Here is a 26,909-nt window from a genome sequence, read left to right on the forward strand (position 1 = left end):
AATGTACTCAGACTTCAGCTTAGAAAACTCTGGTTAAAAAAAAAAAAAAGAAAGAAAGAAAACTCTGGTAGACCAGAAAGAAGAAACAGAGTCTTTTCCTTAATATTCTTATTTCACTACTGTTTTTAAGTCTTATATAGAACAGACCGTTTTTCCAATGTTGGATTACTTTCTTCATACAAGCTACAGGTAAAATAAGACTTCGTTAATAGTAATATTAATAGCTAAAGTGTATTTTTAATTATTTATTTATTTAATATAACTTATTGTCAAATTGGCTTACATAAAACACCCAGTGCTCATCCCAGCAAGTGCCCTCCTCAATGCCCATCACCCACTTTCCCCTCTCCCCCACCCCCATTAACCTCAGTTTGTTCTCTGTATTTAAGAGTCTTCTATGGTTTGCTTCCCTCTCTCTCTGTTTGTGACTTTTTTATTCCCCTTCCCTTCCTAATGGTCTTTTGTTTAAGTTTCTCAAGATACACATATGAATGAAACCATATGATATCTGTCTTTCTCTGACTGACTTATTTCACTTAGCACAATACCCTCCAGTTCCATCCATGTTGCTGCAAATGGCATGATTTCATTCTTTCTCATTGCCAAGTAGTATTCCATTGTGTATATCTTGATCCATCCATCTTCTTGATCCATTCATCAGTTGATGGACATTTAGGCTCTTTCCATGATTTGGCTATTGTTGAAAGTGCTGCTATGAACATTGGGCTACAGGTACCCCTTTGCATCAGCACTCCTATATCCCTTGGGCAAATTCCTAGCAATGCTATTGCTGGATAATAGGGTAGTTCTATTTTTAATTTTTTGAGGAACCACCACATTTTTCCAGAGGGGCTGCACCAGTTTGCATTCCCAACAACAGTGCAGGAGGGTTCCTGTTTCTCCACATCCTCACCAACATCTGTGGTTTCCTGATTTGTTCATTTTAGCCACTCTGACCAGCATGAGGTGGTGGCTTTCATTTGTATTTCCCTGATGATGAGTGACGTTGAGTATCATTTCATGTGTCTATTGGCCATCTGGATGTCTTCTTTGGAAAAGTGTCCATTCCTGTCTTCTGCCCATTACTTCACTAGATTATTTATTTTTTGGGTGTGGAATTTGGTGAGTTCTTTATAGATTTTGTACACTAGCCCTTTACCTGATATGTCATTTGCACATATCTTTTCTTGTTCTGTCAGTTGCCTTTTAGTTTTGTTGTTTCCTTGACAGTGCAGAAGGTTTTTATCTTAATGAGGTCCCAATAGTTCATTTTTGCTTTTAATTCCCTTGCCTTTGGAGATGTGTCGAGTAGAAAATTGCTGCAGCTGAGGTCAAAGAGGTTGTTGCCTGCTTTCTCCTCTAGGGTTTTCATGGTTTCCTGTCTCGCATTTAGGTCTTTCATCCATTTTGAGTTTATTTTTGTGTATGGTATAAGAAAGTGGTCTAGTTTCATTCTTCTATGTATTACTATCCAGTCCTGCCAGCACCATTTGCTAAGGGGGCTGTCTTTTTTCCATTGGATACTCTTTCCTGCTTTGTCAAAGATTAGTTGGCCATACATTTATGGGTCCAATTCTGGGTTGTCTATTCTATCCCATTGGTCTATGTGTCTGTTTTTGTGCCAAAAGTGTAGTTTTTTAATTAAATAGCTAAAGTATATTTTTGTACTGGGTGCCAGGCACTGTTGTAAGCATTTTGCATATAGTAACTTATTTAATTCTCACAACTGCTTGTAAAATAGGTATTACTATTATCTCCATTTTTGTAGATAAAGAGAGGCACAGAGAAATTAAAGAACGTGTCTAATCTTACCCATATAAAGATTTTAGCTGTTTTGCCAATCAAATCTGTTGCCTACTATGTATAAAGATGAGAGTGAGTCTTTTGGTAATAAAGCCTAAAACTAAGATATTAAACTTAACATTATTTGAGGTGGCTGGTTGGTTGGCTTCATTGGTAGGACATGAGACTCTTGATCTTGGGATCCTGAGTTCAAGTCCCACACTGCAGGTAGAGATTACTTAAAAATATAGACATATTATCCAACTTCCCATCATTGTAACAAAATTTATACACATCATACAATTCTGTATTTTCATGTGTACCAAAACTGAATGAATGATGTCCTCTGCAGCTACTATTGAGTTCTTCCCATCATTCTTCTATTAATCAGGGTTAGAACTTTTCCTTTGACCTCTTGTGTTCATTTCTTAGGTCCAGATGTTGCTCTTTTGATAATCTTTTGGACTTAATTCTTCCTTTTACATTGTGGTTACTCTGCCTAATATTTCATCTTTTCACACTGAGCTGTTATATGATTATGTGTCTAGTGCTTATCTATTCCCCCTTAAATCCAACTACATACTCTACATTAATCTTCCTAAAATAGACCTTTCATTATGTCACTCATAAATCCATTCTTTACATTTAATTAGTCTCATCATTCCTGTTTAGTTTTCTCTACTGTCTACTCCTACCTTTGTATTTTTTCCTTTATGACTTTCCACTTTCTTTCCTGAATCCTAACCATTCATCCAGTTAGTTCCTTCCTTACCTAAGTAATTAAAATGGTTATTATTATAAAATTGTATATGTACAAGGTTTAAAAGAAAACCAAACTATGCAGAAAAGATCCCCCCAGATATAAGCTTCTTGAGGACAGACTAATTCACAGGTATGTTTCTAGTGCCTAGAATGGTGCCTGACAAATAGAAAGTGTTCAATATATATTTATTTTAGGATTGAGAAGTGAATGTCTTCCTCCTCCCCATTCACCCACCTCCACTTACTAGTATTAGAATATTATAAAGACAATAAATAACACTTCTTTCTTCCCCATATGAGTTTAAAACCAAGTCAGAGAGATGGAGAATCCAAATTTAAGTGCTGCCACAAGCTACATTGGAGGCTATAGTTTAGATGTGTTCAACCATAGTGTACCTTTTAACAAACTAGAACATAGACTCTGTGAGAGCGGGGCTGTTTTGTTTGCTTCTATATTTCCAGCATCTGATTTGACAAACTTTTTTTTTCTTTTTTCTTTTTGGCATCAGTCATGCATTAGGGAGCCTTACTAACCTGGTTACAGGCAAATTTAAGTACTGGAGGGCTTTCTTTGAAGGTACTGGCAGCTTTTCTATATAGACTATTGCTCTATGAAGTAAGACAGATACAAAAAGAAGCCCTTAAGAGCAGATGTGAGCATGCTGCATTTCTTTCCTGAAGAACGTCAGTCAGTCCTCTTCCAGGAGAGTGAAGGGCAGAGAGAGGCTGGAAGTGTTCTTCCTCTGCTGGTTCTCCTCACAGAATGCAAGAAAAATGCCCTTTATGAGTACTATGAGGGGTAGAGCTCAGTGTCCTCTCAAATGTCTTTAGGTTACCATTAAGTTGTAGAAGTTTGGGTAATTTTTTGTGCCCATCTTTATAAATGTAAATAATATACCTAAATATCCATGTCTTGATATATCAACTTCATATAGTATTAATTAAATCTCTTCTATGCAATGTTAAATTAGTGCATTTATGCTTCTTTCCAATTTTTCCAATTTTTCTTTCCAAATTTTTTATTTCTATCAGTTTTTGTAAATTACAGTATTTTTATATTGTTAAGACTTTAAAATATATTTTTTGTGTTCAGTATCCATATGTGTTTTGGTTGATTTGAAAAAATGATGACTAACAAGCAGCATTTATCATTATTGCAATTATGTAGCACTATATTATTACATAGAACCAAGCAAATGGGTAAATCCTCTTGTGAAACCCAGTTGAGGTCTTGGTTCTGGAGGATGCAGTTTTCATCAACTCCCCTAAAACTTGAGGAAACCTAGCAGTTTTGCCTTTCTGTGAAGTTCTGTATCCTGTGTTGTATTATCTGAACCACATTTAAAACTTACAAGTGCCTGTTGTTTTAGTTGTATTATCATGTTAAATTCTCTGAAGATACTGGTTTATGTTTTCTTGGCATTTCCTAGAGCGTGTGACATAACAAGAACTTTGAACATAGTAGACAACTAAAAAGCTATATTTATGGGGGCACTTGAGTGGCTCAGTTGGTTAAGGGTCCGACTTCAGCTGAAGTCATGATCTTGTGATTCACGAGTTTGAGCCCTGCATCAGGCTCTGTGCTAACAGCTCAGAGCCTGGAGCCTGCTTCAGATTCTGTGTCCCCCTGTTATCTCTCTACCTCTTCCCTGCTCACACTGTATCTCTCTCTCTCTCTCAAAAACATATAAACATTAGGGGCACCTGGGTGGCTCAGTCGGTTAAGCGTCCGGCTTCGGCTCAGGTCATGATCTCACAGTTCGTGGGTTTGAGCCCCACGTCGGGCTCTGTGCTGACAGCTGGCTCAGAGCCTGGAGCCTGCTTCGGATTCTGTGTCTCCCTCTCTCTCTGACCCTCCCCTGCTCACGCTGTCTCTCTCTGTCTCTCAAAAATAAATAAAAGACATAAAAAAATATATATTTTAAAAACATATAAACATTAAAAAAAAAGATAAGTTTACATAAGAACCATAATCCTTATACAAAAATTACTTGCGTATGAAGGATAAGATTTGGTCCTGTGCTTCCTTCTTTACGTAAATTTATTTGTATAAATAAATCAGATTATTAACTGTCTACTTGTTATATTCAAGGTACTATAGGAGATATGAGACTAAACCTTCCTTGGAAATATAGAGGAGACAGAACTTTGCATCTACCTCCTTGGGTTTTCACCTGGGCCTGAGAATTAAATTGACATAAGACAAATTAACAGGAGAAAGCATACAAATTTTAATGTATACTTAGGCTCTCCTTGGGAAATGAAGATGCAAACAAATGGCAAAACCTAAGTGCTTATATACTAGGTTGAACAAAAAATGGCAGTTGTACCTAAAATATTTAGAGAGACCAAATCTCTACAAGGTCTGCTTACACAGCTTTCCTAGCCTGACTCCTAACTCTGGTGTAAGAATGTTTCTTTCCCTCTGGAGTAGAGAGGGCAACTCTCACATGGGAGTTTCATCTCCTGCTTTTAGGTAGGAAAGAGGAGGTCAGGGGGACCTGGTTGGCTCAGTCAGTCCAACTCTTCATTTCAGCTCAGGTCCTGATCTTGTGGCTTTGAGTGCCAGCCCCTGAGTCGGGCACCATTCTGGCAGTGTAGAGCCTGCTTGGGCTGGCACTCTCTCTCTCTCAAAATAAATAAACTATAAAAATACATATATTTTAAAAAAAACAAAAAGAGGAGGTCAGGGTGCCTTTCTTTCATGCTGGTTTTCAAGTAGTTTTTAGTTCCAAATAGTCCTTATGCCCAAGGGCATATTTGGAGGGGCATATTCTGCCACCCTTTAAAATTTAGAGCCTAGGATAGAAGGTAAGGCAAATACCTATAGCTAATAGTTGAATCAAAAGAGATCTGTAGTGCTCGCTTGGTCAGTACATACAATAAAATTGGAACGATACACAGAAGATTAGCATGGCCCTGCACCGGGAACACCCACAAACTCGTGAAGCGTTCTCTATTTTAAAAGAAAAGAAAAAGACCTATGATATATTGAAGGCATCTGAGGTGGAAGAGGTGATAATTTGCCTGGGCCTTAAAGAGAAGTAACATGGAGTAGGTGAAGTTAGTAAAAACAAGTCGGTGAGAAACTATAGGGCATAGCAAATAGTACATTTTCTCTAGACGGTACTTGGTAATAAGAGTAGTAATGGAAGATCAGGGTCAGACTATGAGTATGGGAGACTGTACCAGCTACTTTTATCCAGACTGGTATATATTAAAGCCATAGTTGTTTCCGTTAGCAGGTTTTACAGTAAGCACAGTTTTTGGCCTTATCCTTGGGGTTCAAACTGACTTTGTTCATTTGTCCTTTTCTAGTTTGGAGGCAAACTGGTTACCTTTGAGAACGTCAAGACGCCGGCTCAGCAGGGAGCCGAGCAGCAGCAGCACCATCCCGTGTTCATCAGTCAGGTTGTGACAGAAAAGGAATTCCTCAGCCGATCGGACCAACTTCAGCAAGTTGTGCAGTCACAAGGATTTGTCAATTATTGTCAGAAAAAAATTGATGCTTCTCAGACTGAGTTTGAAAAAAACGTATGGTCCTTTTTGAAGGTAAAGTTGGTATTAAAGCCATTTCATGATCTGCAAATTTAACTATTCCCATTATATTCTAAATCTGTCTTAATAAAGAAATTATTTCAAGATTGTGATTTCAGGAGCTTCATGATGAAAGACACGTGAAGAGCACACAACCATATTTTTATGTCCAGAGTTCTCTGCTTTGAAAAGCCTAATATGAAGTACTTTTTTTAATAAGTAAAAAATGGCATAATAGTTGCATTTGAGAGAGATATCACATTCATCAGATCTATTTTAAAATTATAACATAGAACTTAGTGTAATAGAAACAGAATATTTAATTTCTGTAGTAGACCCAGTTAAGGAAAATGGCAAAAGAGGGGAAAGAGGTTGGAGGCATTTCTCATTCCTTTTATTGCATTGCATTTAAGACAATAGAAAATAGAGTTTTCTGGCTGGTTATTTTGCTTCCAGTAGAATGTCTGTTTCTTGATACTGAATTTTCCAAAGAGACCTTGACTATAGCAAAGTTAACTTCTAAAATTATAGAATTTCATATCTGGTAATTAGGAATTTGGGAGTTTTAGGACATTGAGTGTCCCACATAGGTTGGGTTCTACATGCATGTGACCATTGGACGTGACTTACTTTGTAGTTACAAAAATTATGGTTTAATGTAAACATTGGCGTGCCTGGCTGGTTCTGTTGGTAGAGCATTTGACTCTTGATCTTGGGGATCGTGAGTTCAAGCCCCACAGTAGACATAGGGCTCACTTAAAAAATAAAAGTAAGCTTTATTCAACAAGGATAATTAATTACTAGTATACTTAATATTTAAAAAGTAACCTGTTTAAAAAAGTGATTTTGAAGATTCTTTCAGTGAGTCTTCTATATGGTAGATATAGAAAGCTTTCTTTGCTACACTAGACTTTAATAGATCATATTTTTGATGATTTTTCATAATTCTACTTGGAATTTGATCAGTTAATTAAAACTTTAAATGCAGGTCTTTATTTCAAGACTATGTCTTTTTTAAAGGTAAACTTTGAGGATGATTCTCGAGGAAAATACCTTGAACTTCTAGGATACAGAAAAGAAGACCTAGGAAAGAAGGTAAATTCCTGGAAAGGTTGAAAGGCTGTGTGGTTACATAAGTAAATATTTATGTGGCATACGTTTTCTTTTTTATAAACTTCTACACAGATAACCTCAAATATTCAATAAGTATTTAACAGGAATTTGTGTTTGGTTGCCAAAGTTCTAAATACATATTATTAAATGTGTAACTCCACCTTGTACCTGGATTTAGAAGCTGCCAGAACCACCTTTAATTCAAAGTTGACTTAATGAGTTGTGTCATATCAGGTAGAATTGGGCCTTGAAAGAAAGCGAAGAGGTTCTGAACTTCAAACACTGGCAATAACACACAGATTTTAAGAGGTTGTGTAACCAGTGGCCCTGGGGGAAAAGAAAAAGGGGAGACTGTTAGCAGTGCTAAGCTCTTCACTACAGCTTAAATAATGAAGAGTAGAGTACTGTTTGAGTAACTACAATTTTCTACTTTTACTGTTTATGCCTTTAGCCCACGTTCCCAAACTCTGTATTGAGTTGGTCCAGCTGACAAATAAATAGTAAATTATTTTGGAACAGGGCAATTTATTGTATTGACCGTGAGTAAATAAAAGTCCGACTGATTTGCTTAATTTTTTTGACTTAAAAAAAGATTCCCTTTTAAAAGGAGAAAGTCCTGGGTGCCTGGGTGGCTCAGTCACTTAAAGGTCTGACTTCAGCTCAGGTCCTGATCTCGCAGGTTCGTGAGTTGGAGCCCTGCATCAGGCTCTGTGCTGACAGTGCAGAGCTGCTTCAGATCCTCTCTCCCTCTCTCTCTCTCTCCCTCTCTCTCTTTCTCTTAAAAATAAAACATTAAAAAATAAATAAAAATAAAAAGAAAGTCCTATTCCAGTTTTCAGTCTTCTCAAAGAGGGGCTTAATTATTACTCATCCCACATTAGTGGCATGAGCACCATGAAGAACACTTTGACTTTGAAAACCTTGAAGGAAATATTTTAGATTCTTTGTGTAATTTGTATTAGCCCTTTGTTGTTTTTTTCGGAGTGTCTAAAGTTTTCTGTAGCATTGCGGAGTTGTTGCATATGTGGTGCATCTTAGATCTCACACACACGATGAGCAGTGCTGAGCACCGCGGAGATTCATGACCCTTCCATGTCCCATCACAGCTCTACCGCTCACTGGCTGTGTGTCTTTGCTCATTTCTTTAGATTTTTTTATATTTAATTTTATTATTAGTCTCAACCTCTTGGTGGTATAACTTTTAGGTTTGTAAGAGATTAATATTAAAGTTTCACTGAAAACCCAATAGTAAAAATGAGGAAATAAAATGTTTGTCAAAGTACTTGTAATAGCAGTTCTTTCCATATTGAGTACCTGAAGAAATTTTTTAAAATTAATTATTTTTAAAATAAAATATTTTTTATTTTAAATAAATAATTATTTTAAAGTAAAATAAAGTAAAAGAAAGCATGCTTGTTTTGAGGTTAGGTTTGTGATTGAATAGCAGATTTTATTCCTTTAAACACACCATCCTTGATCTGAACTTTTGTGGATTTTGCAATGAAAATAGAGAAAGAGGTGAGCATTTGCTATATGTGTTGAAATAGAATTCCATGTAGTAGGTGAGTTGTTGTTTTTATTTCAGATTGCTTTGGCCTTGAACAAAGTGGATGGATCCGATGTGGTAAGAAGGCCTTTAAAAATAACTACCTTCCAGAAATTTGGTTTAGATCATAACACAGAAGGAAATGTAATTTAAGAAATATGTCTGTTTTATTGTTTTATTGCTTTACAGTATAAAAATAAATGCTAATTGTAGATATTTTAATAAGTGAAAAACTATCATTTTAAAATAATATAAGTTTAGCTTTTAGAGCATTCCTTTCTCTTGAAAATTTTGAATTTTGCAAAAGAGGAAAAACAATATCAGTGACTACTCAGATACTTCGGGTTAAGATCTTTGTTCCCAAGGGACATTTGATGAGGTCTGGGGGGAGAGAACAAAAGGAAAGTCTTAGCAATCATGGCTCTTTGCTTTTCCTCTATTAGTGTTTCTTAAATAAATTTACTTAGTGTTGCTTCTTATCATTAAACTAGCTCTTAATTTGGTTGGTTGGGCCTTTTGTCTTCCTTGTTCACTAATATTCTTTTAATGCTGCATTCTTCAACTTCCTCTGTAATTGTTTTGTGTACCAAAGGCTCTTAAAGACTCTGACCAAGTAGCACAGAGTGATGGGGAGGAGAGCCCTGCTGCTGAAGAGCAGCTCTTGGGAGAGGTACTTATTTTTTCATTTTTAATTACATTGGGGAAGTATGTGATATTTGTTTATCTCACATTGAAATATGGAAAATTTGCTAGACTACTTGTTCCAGAATGAAGTTAAATATATTGATTTCTTAAAGATTTTGGGGTAGGAGTCTATTTACTAGTTTGACAGAACTATCACCATTTAAATCTTGAGTCCTCTGACCTAGCTTCTGGATTATATGTCTTAAAATTAACAGTTGCCATGAGATTGACTTAATTTGGTCAATGGGTATCAGCATGTCAAAATGAAGAAATGTTGCTCAGAAGTCCACAATGCATTGCCTGTAAAGTTAATGTTTTTTCTTGACACATTAATATATAGGACTTGTGATCTGTGAGTGACAAAGGCTTCTAGATTAGTCTTGAACCTTGAATCCAGGTATAGAAATTTTCAGTAATTTGAACTGTCATGATTTATTGATTGACATGATAAACGTGTTATGAGTTGTACTTGACAATTTTTATAACCAGTTAAAAAAGAGTCCTTGAACACAGAGTTGTATCATTAATTTTTTTCCTCTTATTTTTCTGGGGTTTTTTTTAACCACTACTAAATAATTCTGTACTTTCCTTGCTTTCTAATTATATTTCATCTTGGACAATTAATCAACAAGTTCTTATTTTTCACCTTATCTTTGACTTTTCCATTGTTCTTTGTGGTATGGAGATACCCTGACTATGGGATGTCTCTTACAGTCCTTTGCTAAATTATAAGAGCAATTCATCAGTAAATTTAGACTTCTACAAGATAATTATTAAAAAAAACAACTTTCCTTAGAAGTGGATCTTATGACATTTTTTATTCTGGAAATAAAGAATATGTGTAAAATCTTAGTAAAACTTTGAACCACTTTTGGGAATACCTATACAGAATTGTAGGATACATTGAAGAAATGTACTTTCATTTATGTACAAGTAGATTAACTGTGTTTTATCAAATAGAGGGCCATTTGGAAATACACTTATGAATTAATAGTCAGAATAATATGCACTTAACAAAATGATAGTCACCAATGTACACTTTCAAAGTATTCCAGAAAACTCTGTTTAAGGAGATAGGATTGTCTACTTTAGCATGATAATGCTATTTTTTAAAATCAGAAATAGTTTACACATTGAAAATACTCAAGATGTAATCAATTGGTTTTTTTCACCATTATTTACATTTCAGAAGTCATTAAGTTTATTAATTGTTTTCTTAGAAGGCAAATTTGAAAAATTGTGAGTTAAAAATTTTTTTTGTTAAGTTAGTGAATATAATCAGATCAGTGTCTGATTTATTAACAGGAATAATTTCAGCTCTAAATTTTTTTTTGAGTTTTAAGTTCTAAAATGCTTCCTTTTAATTAGGGAAAGAGTTGAGATTTTAGTTATTCTTCTGTAATGGTCAATATTAACTAATTAAGCATTGATGATGCTATGCTGTGCTCTGCACTAAAATTCCCCAATCCAGAAATGCCCCTGACTTTGAATAGTAGGTATTTACATTCAGATGTATAGGTAACAGTTCACAGAAGATAGCTATTTTTTCTCCTGCAAGACAGCTATCTTTTTCTTTAGTATTTTCTCTCTAATCTCTTTAATATATTTTATTTTTCTCTTCTTGTGAACTTTTATGCCTAGAAGAGAAAGCATTTACACTATTCGCTAGCAATATGTCTTCATTATGTTTCTTTTCTTCTAAAGAAAGAAACTGTACTTATAGGTAGTTTCAGAAACCTAGAACTGTATCTTTTTTCCAGGCCAACCTGCTAATGCAGGTATGACAAATTGAAGAGAATACAAAGTCTGTGATTAAATTTGTGTATATTCATACAGTCTTTTATATAGCATTTGTATAAGGGCACCTAGTGATTTTTATTTTTCTTTCATGACTGATTCAATTAAAACAAAAAGGCCTTATAACTAAAACCTAACAGATAGAAATTTTTAGACCTAGAAAATTTTAGATCTGCAGAAGCAGAGTTGTTTTAAAAATCTAAATATGGTAAAATTAGAAATGTGTATTTTGCTTGTTTCAAGCTCCTCTTATTTGAAGTATCTAAGAAAACATTCTTCAGTAATTTCTGAGTTTCAGTAATGGATATGTAGTTTGTTTTACATTATTCCTGATGTCCTTGGATTTTATTTATAATTTTATAATGGGAGTTGATACTTAGGAAAGTCTTGGATCTGAGAACTTTTCTGGAATAACTGCTCATGTCATCTAGTCAGTAGGTGAATAATCATATATAAATTTTGTTTTGCCAGTAAATTATTCCACAATATCACTCTGGCTAAATTGCTGCCCTTTCCATCTCTTTAGTGCATTAAAGAGGGAAAACAAGAATCTGAATTTCTACCACCAGCAGGAGGAACATTTAACATCTCCATCAGTGGCGGTAAGTACTTCTTGCATTTTTATTTTTAATATTTTGAAAGCAAATAGTCCCTAAATTTAAGTTACAAATGGTTTGTGACAAGTGGCAGAGGGTTGAAAAGAAGAACCCAGTTATTTAGTATATGTAATCAGTTTCTTGGAGATAGTAACATGTTCTGACATCTATGTGGTAAAAACTGTGTAATGATCTCTATTATTTCAGTTTAAGCAATCTAAAAATGTGTTATTTTACCTGGTTTTACTTACATGCATCTCAATATATTTTCATAGATCTTACCAATTTGTGTTAGAAATTGATCCCCTAGTAATATTCAGAAATTAGCATTGTTTTTTCCTTTATGTGTGCATGTAAAAGTTGGTATGTATAAGAGTTTTTCTTTTACAAAACCTTTTTTTGACTTGGGTGTTTTATTTCCTTATTGCAGATATTGATGGTTTAATTACTCAGGCTTTGCTGACGGGTAACTTTGAGAGTGCTGTTGACCTTTGTTTACATGATAACCGCATGGCTGACGCCATCATATTGGCCATAGCAGGTGGACAAGAACTCTTGGCTCGAACCCAGAAAAAATACTTCGCAAAATCCCAAAGCAAAATCACCAGGGTATGTTATTTTAAAAATAGATAAACTATAACACTATTCTGATTATAAAAGCAATACATTCTTACTATAGATAATTGATATGCAGAAAACAACAAAAAAACAACAACAACAAAAAAACCCACCCATAGTTCCTTGAACCAGAAATAGTTATTGCTGATAGTTTGGCATTGTTATTATTTTTATTTTTTGTACTTTATGTATATAATTTTTTAGTGAAAAGTACTTCTCATATTTTTATTGTAGAAAAGTTAGAACATAGAAAAATTTTAAGATACATATTTTAATTTTTAAATTCCAATTCTTCCATCAAGTTGGTACATACCCTTTTATACCTTTTTCTATGTATTTGTAGAGTTATTAAAAACAGAATCAGGATCATACATATGTATATATGTGTGCAGTTTTGTTTATAGATATTACTACTTAAATTGTTAATTGTTTACCATATCATTATAGATTCTTACAAAAATTAATTGCTCTATAATGCTTTGTAGTAAAGATACATATTTCTCTTATTTTGAGGTATTTAGTTTTTAATATTTTCCCTAATATAGATAGTGATAAACATCTTTGTTGTGCCTAAGGATTTTGTGCAATTTGTAATTTTTTAATAAAGCTCTAATTACTTAATGAAGGTCTATTCTCTTCTACTGATCTGTCTGTTTTTGTGCAGCACCATACTGTTTTGATCACTACAGCTTTGTAATAAAACTTGAAGTCCAGAACTGTGATGCCTCCAGCTTTGCTTTTCTTTTTCATGTTGCTTTATTTATTTGGGGCCTTTTGTGGTTCCATACAAATTTTAGGATTGTTTATTCTAGCTCTGTGGAAAATGCCGTTGGGAATTTGATGGAGATTACGTTAAATATAAATTGCTTTAGGTAGTGTAGACATTTTAATATTTTTCTCCCAGTCTATGAGGATGCAATATCTTTCCATTTCTTTGTGTCATCTTCAATTTCTTTCATCAATGTTTTATAATTTTCAGAGTACACATCTTTCACCTCTTTGGTTAGGTTTATTCCTAGGTATTTTATGGTACAATTGTAAATGGGATTGATTCCTTAATTTCTCTTTCTCCTACCTCATTATTGGTATGTAGAAATGCAACAGACTTCTGTACATTGATTTTGTATCCTATGGCTTTACTGAATTCATGAGTCAGTTGTAGCAATTATTTGGTGGGTCTTTTGGGTTTTCTACATAAAGTATTATGTCATCTATAAGTAGTGAAAGTTTCACTTCTTCCTTGCCAAATTGGATGCATTTTATTTCTTTTTGTTGTCTGATTGCTGTGGATAAGACTTCCAGTACTATGTTGAATAAAAGTGGTGAGAGTGGAAGTTTCTATCTTGATTCTCACTGTAGAGGAACAGTTCTGTTTTTTTCCCATTTAGGATGATATTAGCTTTGAGTTTTCATAAAAGGCTTTTATTATGTTGAGGTGTGTTCTTTCTAAACCAGGAGGGTTTTTATCATGAGTGAATGTTGTACTTTGTCAAGTGCCTTTCTTGTATCTATTGAAAGGATCATATGATTCCTATCCTTTCTCTTATTAATGTGATGTATCACATTGATTGCCTTGTGAATATTGATCCACTCTTGCAGTCCAGGAATAAATCCCACTTGACTGTGGTGAATGTTTTTTTTTAAATATATTGTTGTATTTGATTTGCTAGTATTTTGCTGAAGATTTCTGCATCTATGTTCATCAGAGATACTAGCCTGTAGTTCTTTTTTTTGTATTGTCTTTAGCTGATTTTGGTATCAGGGTAATGCTGGCCTCATAGGTTGAATTCGGAAGTTTTTCTTTCTATTTTCTTTTTTGGAATAGTTTGAGAAGAATAGATAGGTATAGAATTGGTAGAATTGGTAAAATTCATCTGTGAAGCCATCTATTCCTGGATTTTTGTTTTTTGATTGCTGATTCACTTTCTTTACTTGTTATCAGTTTGTTCAAATTTTCTATTTCTTCCTGTTTCAGTTTTGATAATTTATGGTTTTAGGAATTCACTTGTTCTAAGTTGTCCATTTTGTTGGCATATAGATTTTTCATAATATTATAATTGTTTGTATTTCTGTGCTGTTGGTTTTTATTTCTCCTCTCTCCTTTGTGATTTTATTTATTTGGGTCCTTATTTTCTTTTTCATAAGTCTGGCTAGAGATTTATCAATTTTATTAATTTTTTTCAAAGAACCAGATCCTGGTTTCATTGATTTGTCCTTTATATATATTTTTAGTTTTTATGTCATTTATTTCTTCTCTGATCTTTATTATTTTCTTCCTTCTCCTGCTTTTAGGTTTCATTTGTTGTTCTTTTTCTAGCTTCTTTCGGTGCAAGGTTAGGTTATTTGATTATTTTGCTTGCTTTTTGAGGTAGGCCTGTATTGCCATAAACTTCCCTCTAAGAACCACTTTTGCTGCATTCTAGAGGTTTTGGACTCTTGTGTTTTTATTTTCATTTTATTCTTTTATTTCCTAGTTGACCCATTTATTATTTAGTAGCATGTTATTTAACTCCCATGTATTTGTGATCTTTGCAGATATTTTTCTTGGGGCTGACTTATAGTTTCACAGCATCATGGTCAGAAAAGGTGCATAGTGTGACTTCAGTTTTATTTTGTATTTATTGAGGCCTATTTTGTGATCCAGTATGAGTTCTAGTCTGAAGAATTTTTTTAAAATATTTTTTATTAGTTTATTTATTTTGAAAGAGTGGGAGGGAGAGAGAGACAGAGAAAGAATCCATGCAGGCTCCACACTGTCAGCACAGAGCCCAATGCGGGACTTGAACTCATGAAACATGAGACCATGACCTGAGCTGAAATCAACCAGCTTAACCAACTGAGCCACCCAGACGCCCCTCTGGAGAATGTTCTGAGTGCAATCAAAAAGAATGTGTATTCTGCTGCTTTAGGATGAAATGTTGTGAATATATCTGTTAAGTCCATCTGGTCCAGTGTGTCATTCAAAGCCATTGTTTCCTTATTTACTTTCTGTTTAGATGATCTGTCCATTGATGTAGGTGGGGTGTTAAAGTCCCCTGCCATTTTTGTGTTATTATCAATTAGTTCCTTTATGTTTGTTATTAATTCTTGTATGTATTTGGGTGCTTCTCTGTTGGATACATAAATATTTACAATTGTATGTCTTCTTGTTGGATTGTCCTCTTTATTATTATATAGTAGCCTTTTTTGTTTCTTGTTATAGTCTTTGTTTTAAAGTCTAGTTTGTCTGATACAAGTATTGCTACTCCAGATTTCTTTTGACATCCATTTGCATGATAAATGTTTTCCATCCCCTCATTTTCTATCTACAGGTATCTTTAGGTCTAAAACTAGTCTCTTGGGGTGCCTGGGTGGCTCAGTTGATTAAGCAGCCGACTTTGGCTCAGGATATGATCTCACAGTTCGTGGGTTCGAGCCCCGCATTGGGCTCTGTGCTGACAGCTCAGAACCTGGAGCCTGCGTCTCCCTCTCTCTCTGAGCATCCCCCACTCACACTCTGTGTGTCTCTCTCTCAAAAGTAAATAAATGTTAAAAAAATTTTTTTTAAAAGTCTCTTGTAAGTAGTATATAAAGGGGTCTTATTTTTTTTATCCACTGTGTCTTTTTTTGATACCTCACATCTTTTTAACTAGAGCATTTAGTCCATGTACATTTAAAGTAATTTTTTCAAAGTAATTATTGATAGATATGTATTTATTGCCATTTTATTACTTGTTTTGTGGTTGTTTTTAGAGATTTTTCTCTGATCCTTCCTTGTCTTTCTTTCACATTTGCTGATTTTCTTTAGTGATCTGAATTTCACTTTAGTCCTTGTAATAAAGAATTGTTTTTAAATAATGTTTATTTTGGGGGCATCTGGGTGGCTCGGTCCGTTAAGTGTCCAACTTCAGCTCAGGTCATGATCTCATGGTTCATGGGTTTGAGCCCCGCGTCAGGCTCTGTGCTGACAGCTAGCTCAGAGCCTGGAGCCTATCTTTGGATTCTGTGTCTCCCTCTCTCTCTGACCCTTCCCTGCGTACGCTGTCTCTCTCTCTCTAAAATAAATTAAAACATTAAAAAAATTTTTTTAATGTTTATTTTTGAAAGAGAGAGACAGAGTGTGTGTGGGGGAAGAACAGAGAGGGTGAGACAGAAAATCCCAAGCAGGCTCTATACTAATACTGCAGAGCACAATGCAGGGCTCAGACATATGAGTTACGAGATCATGACCTGAGCCAAAACCAAGAGTTGGACACTTAACCAACTTCGCCACCCAGGTGCCCCAGGAATTGTCTTGGTCTGTAGTTACCATTAGGTCCGTGTATAACGTCTTCTGCATAAAGCAGTCTGTGTTGACAGTTGTTTAAGTTTAAACCCATTCCTTTCTCCTCTCCTCCCCACTTTATATATATATATATGTTATTATATTTCATATCCTTTGTGTGTGTGAGCTCCCTGACTGAGTTTCAATTTCTGTAGTACTTAGGATGATTGGAGTGTTATCTGGTTGTATTTGTGGGACAAGGTGAGCCTAGGGTCCTCCTAGTCTGCCTCTATCTTCTGTTTCCTGACCTTGATGAAGTTAATTCTGACTTCATATCTCATGTGTACTCAAAACATTTTTCCTGATCCATTAGATCAAGTCATGTCTTCTATTAATGTTTTGATAATACCCTATACTTTTCCCATTCAGCATATTTTTTTGAGTTTATTCTTTTTTAAGTAATCTCTACACCCAACATGGGGCTTTAGCTCACTATCTCAAGATCAAGAGTCACATGCTCCTCCGACTGAGCCAGCCTAGCACCCCTTCTTCTAAGCATATTTGTAAAATAGGTTTGTGTGATGGGGCTTGTTTGGATTTTTGGTTTTTGAGGAAAAATAATAACCATCTTTTATGTCAGTTAGTTGGTTCAAGGATGTTCTTCACCTTGCTGCCGCTTTATTCTGCATGAAATACTGTAAATAGTAGATATAAAAGATATGATTGATTAGCCAGAGTTTATTTTTAGTAATATACCAAAGGTTTTTAATTCTCCCTTTATTTTCCTTTCTTAAGCTAATTACTGCAGTGGTGATGAAGAACTGGAAAGAAATTGTTGCGTCTTGTGACCTTAAAAATTGGAGAGAGGCTTTAGCTGCAGTATTGACTTATGCTAAACCAGATGAGTTTTCAGCCCTTTGTGGTAAGAAAATGAGCCTTATATTTATATAATGTATAATCGTATATTTTAAATAATCTTAATAACAGATATTATTAGAAATGCTTGCAAACCAGCTAATCATAGATAAGAAAAAGAAGTTCTCATTTATATACTTTTCTCAGAATCATTAACTACATTACCTCTCCATACCTTGTCATTATTTTTAGTAATACTTCTTAACGATTTTGGTTTCCAGCAAAGAATGATCACTTTGTAAGCCTTAGGTAGTCTTTTATATATAAAATTACACATAATCACTTTTCTCTTAATAATTACTGGCTTGTAAAATTAGTAACTATAATATTTGATTGGAAATTATAAATTACTAGACTAGACTGGTGGCTAAGGAATGATTCTCCTTACTTGTAAGAACAGAAGCTTCAAACTACTAGTATCAGCACAACCAACCATTTGCTACCTTAAAAGTATTATGAGACTATGAAAGTTATAGGATATTAACTTTATTTTCACAAGTAATTTATTGTAGTCCTACCTACCATTGGTGTTCATTCCAAATGTGCCATATTTTAGTCTACTGTTTACACAAATATCTGTTATGTTGAAATGGAGTTAAATGTTTATTAGGATTTTTCTGTTCAAATCTTTCCATTTATTATTTGTAATGTAATTAATGGAAATTCATTCTGCAACTAGGTATATAGAATCTTGAGAAGTTGTTTATTATATACAACTTGTTCATACACTTCCAGTCATTTAATAAATAAATATTTACTGAGCATTTACATAACACTGATTTTGTTTCTGTCTGCTACCCATTGATTATGAAGTTTAATTTGTACTTCTGAAAATATTAGTGGTCTACTTATGACTTCATATACAGATTGCCTTGAATATAATCTTATTTTGTTATCCTCTTGATCTATAGATCTTTTGGGAACCAGGCTTGAAAGTGAAGGTGACAGCCTCCTGCAGACTCAGGCCTGTCTCTGTTATATCTGTGCGGGGAATGTAGAAAAGCTGGTTGCATGTTGGACTAAAGCTCAAGATGGAAGCAATCCTTTGTCCCTGCAGGTTAGTATCTTTGAAACAAAGGTACTTACTTTCTAGTGTTGTCTTTCACCCTCCTTCTACTCTAGAAATTGATTTGTTCCAGAAGTTCATTGCTTTCACCTTAGTTACCTATGTTTTATAAGTTCTTTTTTTGGATAACTTATGTGTATTTGTAGCTATAGTTGGAGGGGCAAAGTATGAGATGACGGGATAGTAAAATGGAGTCGCAACTGCTGAAATGAAGGTTGTGATTTGGGAGTTTACTGGGGGAAGCAGGTGGCCAGAGTATGGAAGCAGTCCTGGAGTGTACTTCTTTTTCCTCCTGCATCTCCCTCTGCCTCTGGTGACCCAGCTGCCTTGGGCAAGGAAAGAAGCAATGTGAGGTAAGGAATGGGAGACATCCCCGGTCCCAATAGAAAATCTTAATGTTCATGGTTAAAGGAAGATGAAAGTAAGAGGTAACTAGAATCCTATGTAGCACTAAAACCTGGGCAAGAGGGGGAGTCAAAAATATGGGGACTATTTTCAGGCACGGAGTGACTATAGAGTATTTAGATTTTTTTTTTCCTAAGCATTTAATCAGCAGAGTCTTTCATTCAAGTATTTCTGTTTCACTCTGGAAAGCGATTTTTCTCAATAGAGTTGTAACTTAAAAAAATTTTTTTATGTTTATTTATTTTTGAGAGAAAGGGAAAGACAGAGCATGAGCAGGGGAGGGGCAGAGAGAGAGGGAGGCACAGAATCCGAAGCAGGCTCCAGGCTCTGTACTGTCAGCACAGAGCTGGACACAGGGCTCGAACTGACAAACTGTGAGATCATGACCTGAGTCAAAGTCAGACTTTTAACCGACTGAGCCATCCAGGTGCCCGAGTTGTAACTTTAAAGATCACTTTATCAAAACTGAAAATCTGGTAAGAAATCACTGTTTTTCTCATCAGTGCTTTTGAGAGAAAGCACATTTGTTTTATACTTCTGGATCTGTATGTCTTTGCAGGGTGAATAGGTATGACATTCTTGTGCTTTATACTTGAGGCTTCCCATTGTTGAAATAATTGGTATTGAAGAGCAACACGAAAAACTTGGGGTTGAAACAGTAAGCTCATTGGAGGTCACCTCATAGTAGTAGTGTTTTTATAGTATAGGTAGTATGATGTTTTCAGTCATAGTTCCTTTCATACCTGCCGGAACCCCATTTCTGCCTTTGGACATCTATCTGCTGATCACTTTCACTTTGGATGCTTGCCTACTTTAGGTTCATAAGACAGGTATCTGGCAGTTTAAGGATATTTAAGAGAAGGAAATAACCTATGCCCTAACCATGAGTAAGATACCTTCTTCCTCCTTATTTTTTCACTTTATCTAAATGGTGGTCAGCTATTGCAGAATAAGTGAGAGGATAATAAGATGTACTTTTAGTAGGTTTTAGAAATCTTAGTAACTCTTTATTCCTGTTCTCTTGCATACCATCTTGGTAATTTTATGTGCTTCCCCTTCTCTCTCCCTTCTTTTCCTCACTTAGGATCTCATTGAGAAAGTTGTCATCCTACGAAAAGCTGTACAACTCACCCAAGCCATGGACACCAACACTGTAGGAGTTCTTTTGGCTGAGAAGATGAGTCAGTATGCTAATTTGTTGGCAGCCCAAGGTAGCATTGCTGCAGCCTTGGCTTTTCTTCCTGAAAACACCAACCAGGTGATTAGAAGTGACCATTTTTCTTCTTTTAATATGTGAGGAAGATGAGTCCAGTAGGTAGCACTTAGTATTAAACAAAAGCTATATTGGTAAGTAGAAGGTTTTGCAACAGTTGAATTTCTGTCATCTGACCATTAGTGAACGTTACTGACAATTATTCCAGGGTCATTTTAGGTGTGCCCAGACCATATTGGAGAGATAGAATGCTCTTGTAGTAGATAGATCCCTTAGTATTGATGGGCATAGTGTCTGAGGGATTAAAAGGAAAAGGACCAACTTCTAATTCCTTGAGCCAAATGCTGATTCTTTGTACATGGTTCTTTGTAGAAATCTTGTGTTAGAAAGCCATAAATACTAATAGTTAAATGATTGGGGTTGTCATTTAAAATTCCCACAAATGCCACCCCAGACATAGATATTAGTGAAGAAATTCATCCTGTAAACCATTTCAGTCTGATATTGTCTGTGGACAAGTATATATTTAGAATACTCAAGGCAGAGAGAATTACATTTCTTATTTATCATTTGTATGCATTAAAAATGGGCTTTTTCAAAGCAATGGGATTAAGTAAGTGACTGACAATGTCATGATAGACATGATTGCCAGGATTCTTTTCCTAAGTTAGTTTTCCAAACTCAAACTGACTATAGACAAGTAAACCTAGGATTCCAAAAGTGATACATACTGTGATAGACATAGTAGTACAGTGGAAGCACAGAAGAGGGCAGCCTGAATCTAATAATGGAGCATGGCTAGAAATCGGGGTGAGGTTTGAGGAGTTTTCTACAAGTAGGATGTTTTTATCTGTATTATGTGTCTGACAGAGCTTAATTTTGAGCCTTGAAGATATTTTCTTGTATCTATATTTTTTACTATAAACTTTATTTTGTTTTTGATGGATTTTTTTTTTAGTAAATTGTTTTCAGTATGTTGTCTGTTCTAGGGAATTATCAGTAAATTTCATTGAGTAGTTTCATTAAGTAATAATACTGAAATCTGTGTTCCAGCATTATGGAGGTATGACTCTCTAGTTGGTTTTGAAACACATCTACATGTCATATCTCTGTATTTTATCTGTAAGACTATTGGGTAGAATAGAAACAGACTTTATGATGACACTGGCATAACTATTTTATGACTTTTAAACACTCCTTTAATATTGAGTTAGAAGACCCTTTAAGACTAATTTAATCTAAGACCTTTAGATCTTCTAGCCTCAATATTCTCTTTATTTTCAATACCATTTATAACCACATACATTTTTTTTTTAATTTTATAAGTTTATTTTGAGAGAGAACATGTGTATGCACGCAAGCAGGAGAGGGGCATAGAGAGAGTGAGAGAGAGAATCCCAAGCAGACTCTGCACTGTCAGCATAGAACCTGACGCAGGGCTTGAACTCAAGAATTGTGAGATCATAACCTGACCCGAAGTCAGATGCTTAACTGACTGAGCCACCCAGGCGCCCTTAACCACATAATTCCATTTTCTATGTATTATTCCTCATGTTTCCTTTGGACTTTTAAAGAACATTCTCTATGTAAAAATAAACAATTTTGAAGTTTCTGCCTTCTATCTATCTCAGTAGACCCTTAGTATTTTCTGGGGAATATGTCCTGAGACATTGTGGTACCATTATAGTATCTGATCTTCCTCCCTAATAGGCACTAAAGTATACCTAACAGTTTAAATGACAACTTTAAACCTTTAGTGAATTTGTAGAAATGTATGACTTTAAAAGTAACTAGAATCAGTTCTTGCTGAAATATTTTAACATTACCTTTTTGTTGTTGTTTGTTAATGCCTAGAACATGTATGTGGTCAACACATAGTTATTGTAGTAGATCTGTATAATTGTAGACCTACAATTATGTATAAGCTACCATGAGTGTATCTTCTTACTCTTTTATTTCCAACATCTCTGTCTCTCTTTTTTTTTAAGTAATTTTCCTTTCTTTCTTAGATTACCATTTTCTTCCATCACATTATTAGCAATTGATTCTTTTGGGGACTTTTTTTCCCTATAAAGAAATGAAGTTGTATTTTTTTTTAACTACTTTTGTGATTTGTGAGCATTACTCAGCCAGAAGAAAATACCAGAAGAGCAGAGATGATGAGTGGCATCGTACTACTGTGTGGTGGACATAATTCAGATCCTTGCCTCAGTTAAATGATGTATCTTGGACCTTTGATATCAGTCTTGAGTATTAGAAGCCATGATGTTAAACCCTCTTGTGCCAGGGTCTTTTATGTTATATAGGAGACAGCTCATGAACAAGGAGCATATGACTGATCAAGCTTACTTTAAGAAAAACAACATGCTGTCATATAGTTCAGTGAATTCTAACATTCTGCTTTATTTTCTTCCATTGCTTGTTGTAGCCAAATATCGTGCAGCTTCGTGACAGACTTTGTAGAGCACAAGGACAGCCTGTACCAGGACAAGAATCACCTAAAATTCCTTATGAGAGGCAGCAGCTGCCTAAGGGCAGGCCTGGACCAGTGGCTGGCCATACCCAGATGCCAAGAGTTCCAGCTCAACAATATTATCCCCATGTGAGTGATATGGTCCAGATTGTCCAGATTAAGTAGGAACATTTATATATTTCTATTAGAAAATGTGTTGGGTAAGAGACCTTAATCTGCTATGATAAAACTAGACAACATATTGTTTTAATAGTTTTTCTTTTTATATTCTTGAAAGTGATATTTAGGGTCTGTTCTTTTTTATTTTTTTAAGGTGTTTTTTTGTGTTTTTTTAAATGTTTTATTTATTTTTTGATACACAGAGAGACAGAGCATGAGAGGGGGAGAGGCAGAGAGAGAAGGAGACACAGAACCGGAAGCAGGCTCCAGGCTCTGAGCTGTCAGCACAGAGCCTGACACGGGGCTCGAACCCACGAACGTGAGATCTGACCTGAGCCGAAGTCGGAGGCTTAACCGACTGAGCCACCCAGGCGCCCCTTTAATTTTTTTATTTATTTTTTTAAGTAGTCTCTGCACTGAATGTGGGTGGGGCTCGAACCCACAACTCCGAGATCTAGAGACACATGCTCTTCCAGCTGAGCCAACCAGGTGCCCCAGATCTGCTTTTTTTTTTTTTTTTTTTTAATCAATCACTTTAATCTGGTCAGATTATATTTTAGATATAAATTAATTTAAGCTCTCTGGGGAGATTTTTTATTTCTCCATCATTCAAACTACCCATGCACATGTACATCTGTTCTTGAAACTGCTTCAATTTGATCAATCTAACAAACTGTAAGTAAAGTAGTGGAAGTAATTTTGTGGGTGATTTGGTTAATACTATGAAATATTTTTAGGAAAGATACTTTTATTTTGAGTATTTTATTCTGAATCATTATTACAGGTTTACTGTGCCTTCTGTATCAACACAATAACGTATTCAGAACATACTTTGGATAACTTTGATATTAGCAAATGACCGAAGGCATATGAAGTTGTAGGTCATGGGGACTATAAAGATGATTACATATTTTTAATTAAGTAAGTAAATGAAAACATTTAGTGGCATAAAATGTGGCCTTTTACTGTCTTTTACTATTTCACATAGAAACTTATATTTCCGGACCTGCAGATAACCTTCATGTTCTTAAATGAAAAGTACATTTTCATGAGTAATAAATGGTCTTGATTGATAACAAAGTTAGCAGATACTCTGCCCGTTTTAAAATACAACAGATTAGTGATAGAATTGACAGGTCTTTTTTATAATTTATTGCAGCAAAAGTAAATATAAAATCCTGGAAAACTAAAAAAAATGATCAATTTATATTTTTTTGTCTGTTGCACTTTTGGTTAAGACTTGATCAGGAATAGATCACATTTGGATTTAACTATAACTGTCTAGAGTATTCTCTGTTTTGTTTTATTTTTTCCTTTATTTGATGATTATTTATTGAGAGCTTTACTATGAGTGCCTGTCTTTATTGTATCTGGTGGTAGATTGGTAAACAAAACAGATTAAGTTTCCCACTCTTAGGAAGATTTTACTAGTTTTAGAAGTCTATGACATAGATAGGGCAAAGCAGGCAATGGCTGGAAGAACTAACAGGCAGAGACGTCAGGTGACAAGACAGAGCTTAACTTTCTTAGCATCACTGACTAGTTAATGGCAAACTTGATATTATAACTCCCAGGCATCTTTTGTTCAGTCATGCTGTCTTGAAGGATACTGAAGTGAAACACCCTCTATTAAGAAAAGAGAATTATTTACTCTTTATGTCCTTGAGTTTATCTGTCTTTCTGGGAAGATCTAAAAAAATTGAAAGATTTTGGTTGTACTTTGACTTAGCAGTCTAATATTTTAACAAAAGAAAAAAAATTCAGAAATTAAGCAGTGATTTTCTTTTTTTTTTTTTAATGTTTATTTTGAGAGAGAGAGAATGTGTGCACATGGTAGCAGAGAAGGGGCAAAGAGACAGGGAGAGAGAATTCCAAGCGATGCCCAGTGCAGGGCCCTGCATGAGACTCAGTCTCACAACTGCAAGATCTTGACCTGAGCCGAAATCAAGAGTCAGACGTTTAACTGACTGAGCCACCCAGACACCCCAACCAATGATTTTCTTGATTAAAGCTTATCATGTGCCAGATGAGGACAGTGGCTTGTGGTTTTAAAGGAATGTTTATAAGCAGGAGTAAAGGGGGAGAGGGAGGCCAGATTCATAGTTCTACTTCCACTTGGAGTTTCTATGAAGATGTATTTGACCAGAAAGATTTTGGTAGCTTAAAAAAATGTTTTTTAATCTTAGGACTCCAGGGTAAGTAAGCAACATGGGGTAGTATAGCAAACACTGGCCTGGGAATCAGGAGACCTGGATTCAGTCCTAGCTCTGTTACCAGCTATTTGTATGGACCTCAGGAAGCCCCTCTATTTCTCTGGGGGTTGGTTTTCTCAGTGGTCATGGGTGGGGATTAGACTGGTTGACCTCTAATATTCTCTGATTGTATGTTTCTAAGCCTGAAATGGGACTAATACAATTTTTGCAGCTCTAATAAAATCCAGAAAAGGGAACTTGTAGCAATATGCCTACAGATCTAATAGCAGCATGAATACTATTAATGCTTCAAAATCACTTTTCTACTTGATTACCTTTCTCCCCCCGGTGGCTTTTTTCCTTACCTACTTACAGGAACCACCCTTTCCCTTTATTCTTGACACTTGAATGCATTGTTTTTATGCTTTGATTTAGATTTTTATGTTGATTTTTCTACTGCCTCCTTCTCCCTGTTTTGTTGTGAATGTGTTTTTCTTTTGGAATCCTGGCTGCCTTGAAAGCAATTGCCTACTAACATATGCTATCTCGTTACTCTTATTTTTTGCTTTGCATCTGGCTGTTAATACCTTCTGGGTTTGTTTGTTTTTTCTTCTTTTAACATTTTTATTTTTTATTTTCTGTGATTGGTATTTCTTTGTTCAATTCAGGTTAGAATTGCCCCTACTGCCACTACCTGGAGTAACCAAACCCCTACCGCCCTTCCCAGCCATCCACCTGCAGCCTCTCCCTCTGACACTCAGGTATATCCTTCATTATTCGTCTTTGAGCAGAATTCTGCTCAGTTAAATATATGTAGTTAAGTATACTCTCCGACCTTTTCTTAATGTCCCCTCCCCCATCTGTCCACCTGCTTATTGCATTTTAATGCTTTAGGGTGCAAGAAGTTTTTGGGACAACCAGTTTATTTTCTTCTCCCTCTCCTTTTGCAGTTCTAAATCGACCTCACCTAGAAAAATATAAACTAAAGTTCTAACAATGGTTTAAATCTGATTTCACTGAAGATTTTCTTTTTTCTTTCTTCTTTGTTTTTGAGCATTGCAGAAATTGAAGAGAAACAAAAGTTCCCTTGTGGCATTTATACTTATATTTCCAAAGTGTGGATGGAATTTCCAAAGTAGAGATGGAAAATCCTGGTGACTTATTATAAATAGTATTGATCCTGTTTTATGAAGTTCTTAGCATATGTTGCCATTTATTGTGATTAATACTTTAGACCTGTCTGATCTTTAAATCACTTAGAATGTGTTGCTCAGAAAATGTGTTCTAAAGAAGATAGAATGTGCAAAATGCAGTGTTTCTTTTTTTTTTGTAACTTTATTTTTTATTTTTTTTTAGAATATAACAATATTTTTTTAAATTTCTTTTTAATGTTTTATTTATTTTTGATGCAGAGAGAGACAGAGCATGAGAGGGGGAGGGGTAGAGAGAGGAGACACAGAACCGGAAGCAGGCTCCAGGCTCTGAGCTAGCTGTCAGCACAGAGCCTGACGTGGGGCTCGAACCCACGAACGTGAGATCTGACCTGAGCCGAAGTCGGAGGCTTAACCGACTGAGCCACCCAGGCGCCCCAACACTATTTTTTTAACATATGCAATTATTTTCCATCATTTACAATACAGTAGTTACAATTACACTCCAAACAGAAAAGCAAAGTAAAAAATCAGAACCCCAACTTCTATTTCATGTAATTAGACTTATACAGAAATTAGAAGGTTAAGTAACAACTAGTTAATCCCCTAATTTCACTGCTATCTGAAGTGGCAATCATTAAATAGCAGCTTATCTAT

General features: G+C 35.2%; 1 protein-coding gene and 1 non-coding gene across 11 annotated transcripts in view; both read left to right on the forward strand.

Moving 5' to 3' along the window:
- The window catches only part of SEC31A (SEC31 homolog A, COPII coat complex component), a 76,621-nt gene that overhangs the window by 26,669 nt on the left and 23,043 nt on the right, over positions 1-26,909 (forward strand). For 7 of the 10 annotated variants that reach the window (XM_029944104.1, XM_029944112.1, XM_029944121.1 and 4 more), the window contains exons 11-21: positions 5,863-6,096; positions 7,102-7,176; positions 8,780-8,818; positions 9,333-9,410; positions 11,748-11,823; positions 12,248-12,426; positions 17,474-17,600; positions 18,505-18,650; positions 20,149-20,322; positions 22,706-22,879; positions 25,770-25,862. In XM_029944104.1, coding sequence (XP_029799964.1) covers positions 5,863-6,096; positions 7,102-7,176; positions 8,780-8,818; positions 9,333-9,410; positions 11,748-11,823; positions 12,248-12,426; positions 17,474-17,600; positions 18,505-18,650; positions 20,149-20,322; positions 22,706-22,879; positions 25,770-25,862 — 1,395 coding nt within the window. The remainder of the gene's footprint in view (positions 1-5,862; positions 6,097-7,101; positions 7,177-8,779; positions 8,819-9,332; positions 9,411-11,747; positions 11,824-12,247; positions 12,427-17,473; positions 17,601-18,504; positions 18,651-20,148; positions 20,323-22,705; positions 22,880-25,769; positions 25,863-26,909) is intronic. The other 3 variants (XM_029944086.1, XM_029944096.1, XM_029944079.1) reach the window with 2 other exon arrangements.
- LOC115303422 lies at positions 5,403-5,508 on the forward strand. The gene has a single exon (XR_003914044.1). It is a non-coding gene; the product is annotated as a U6 spliceosomal RNA (small nuclear RNA).

Source organism: Suricata suricatta, chromosome 1 (assembly GCF_006229205.1).
Source record: "Suricata suricatta isolate VVHF042 chromosome 1, meerkat_22Aug2017_6uvM2_HiC, whole genome shotgun sequence".
NCBI classification, from domain to species: Eukaryota; Metazoa; Chordata; class Mammalia; order Carnivora; family Herpestidae; genus Suricata; species Suricata suricatta.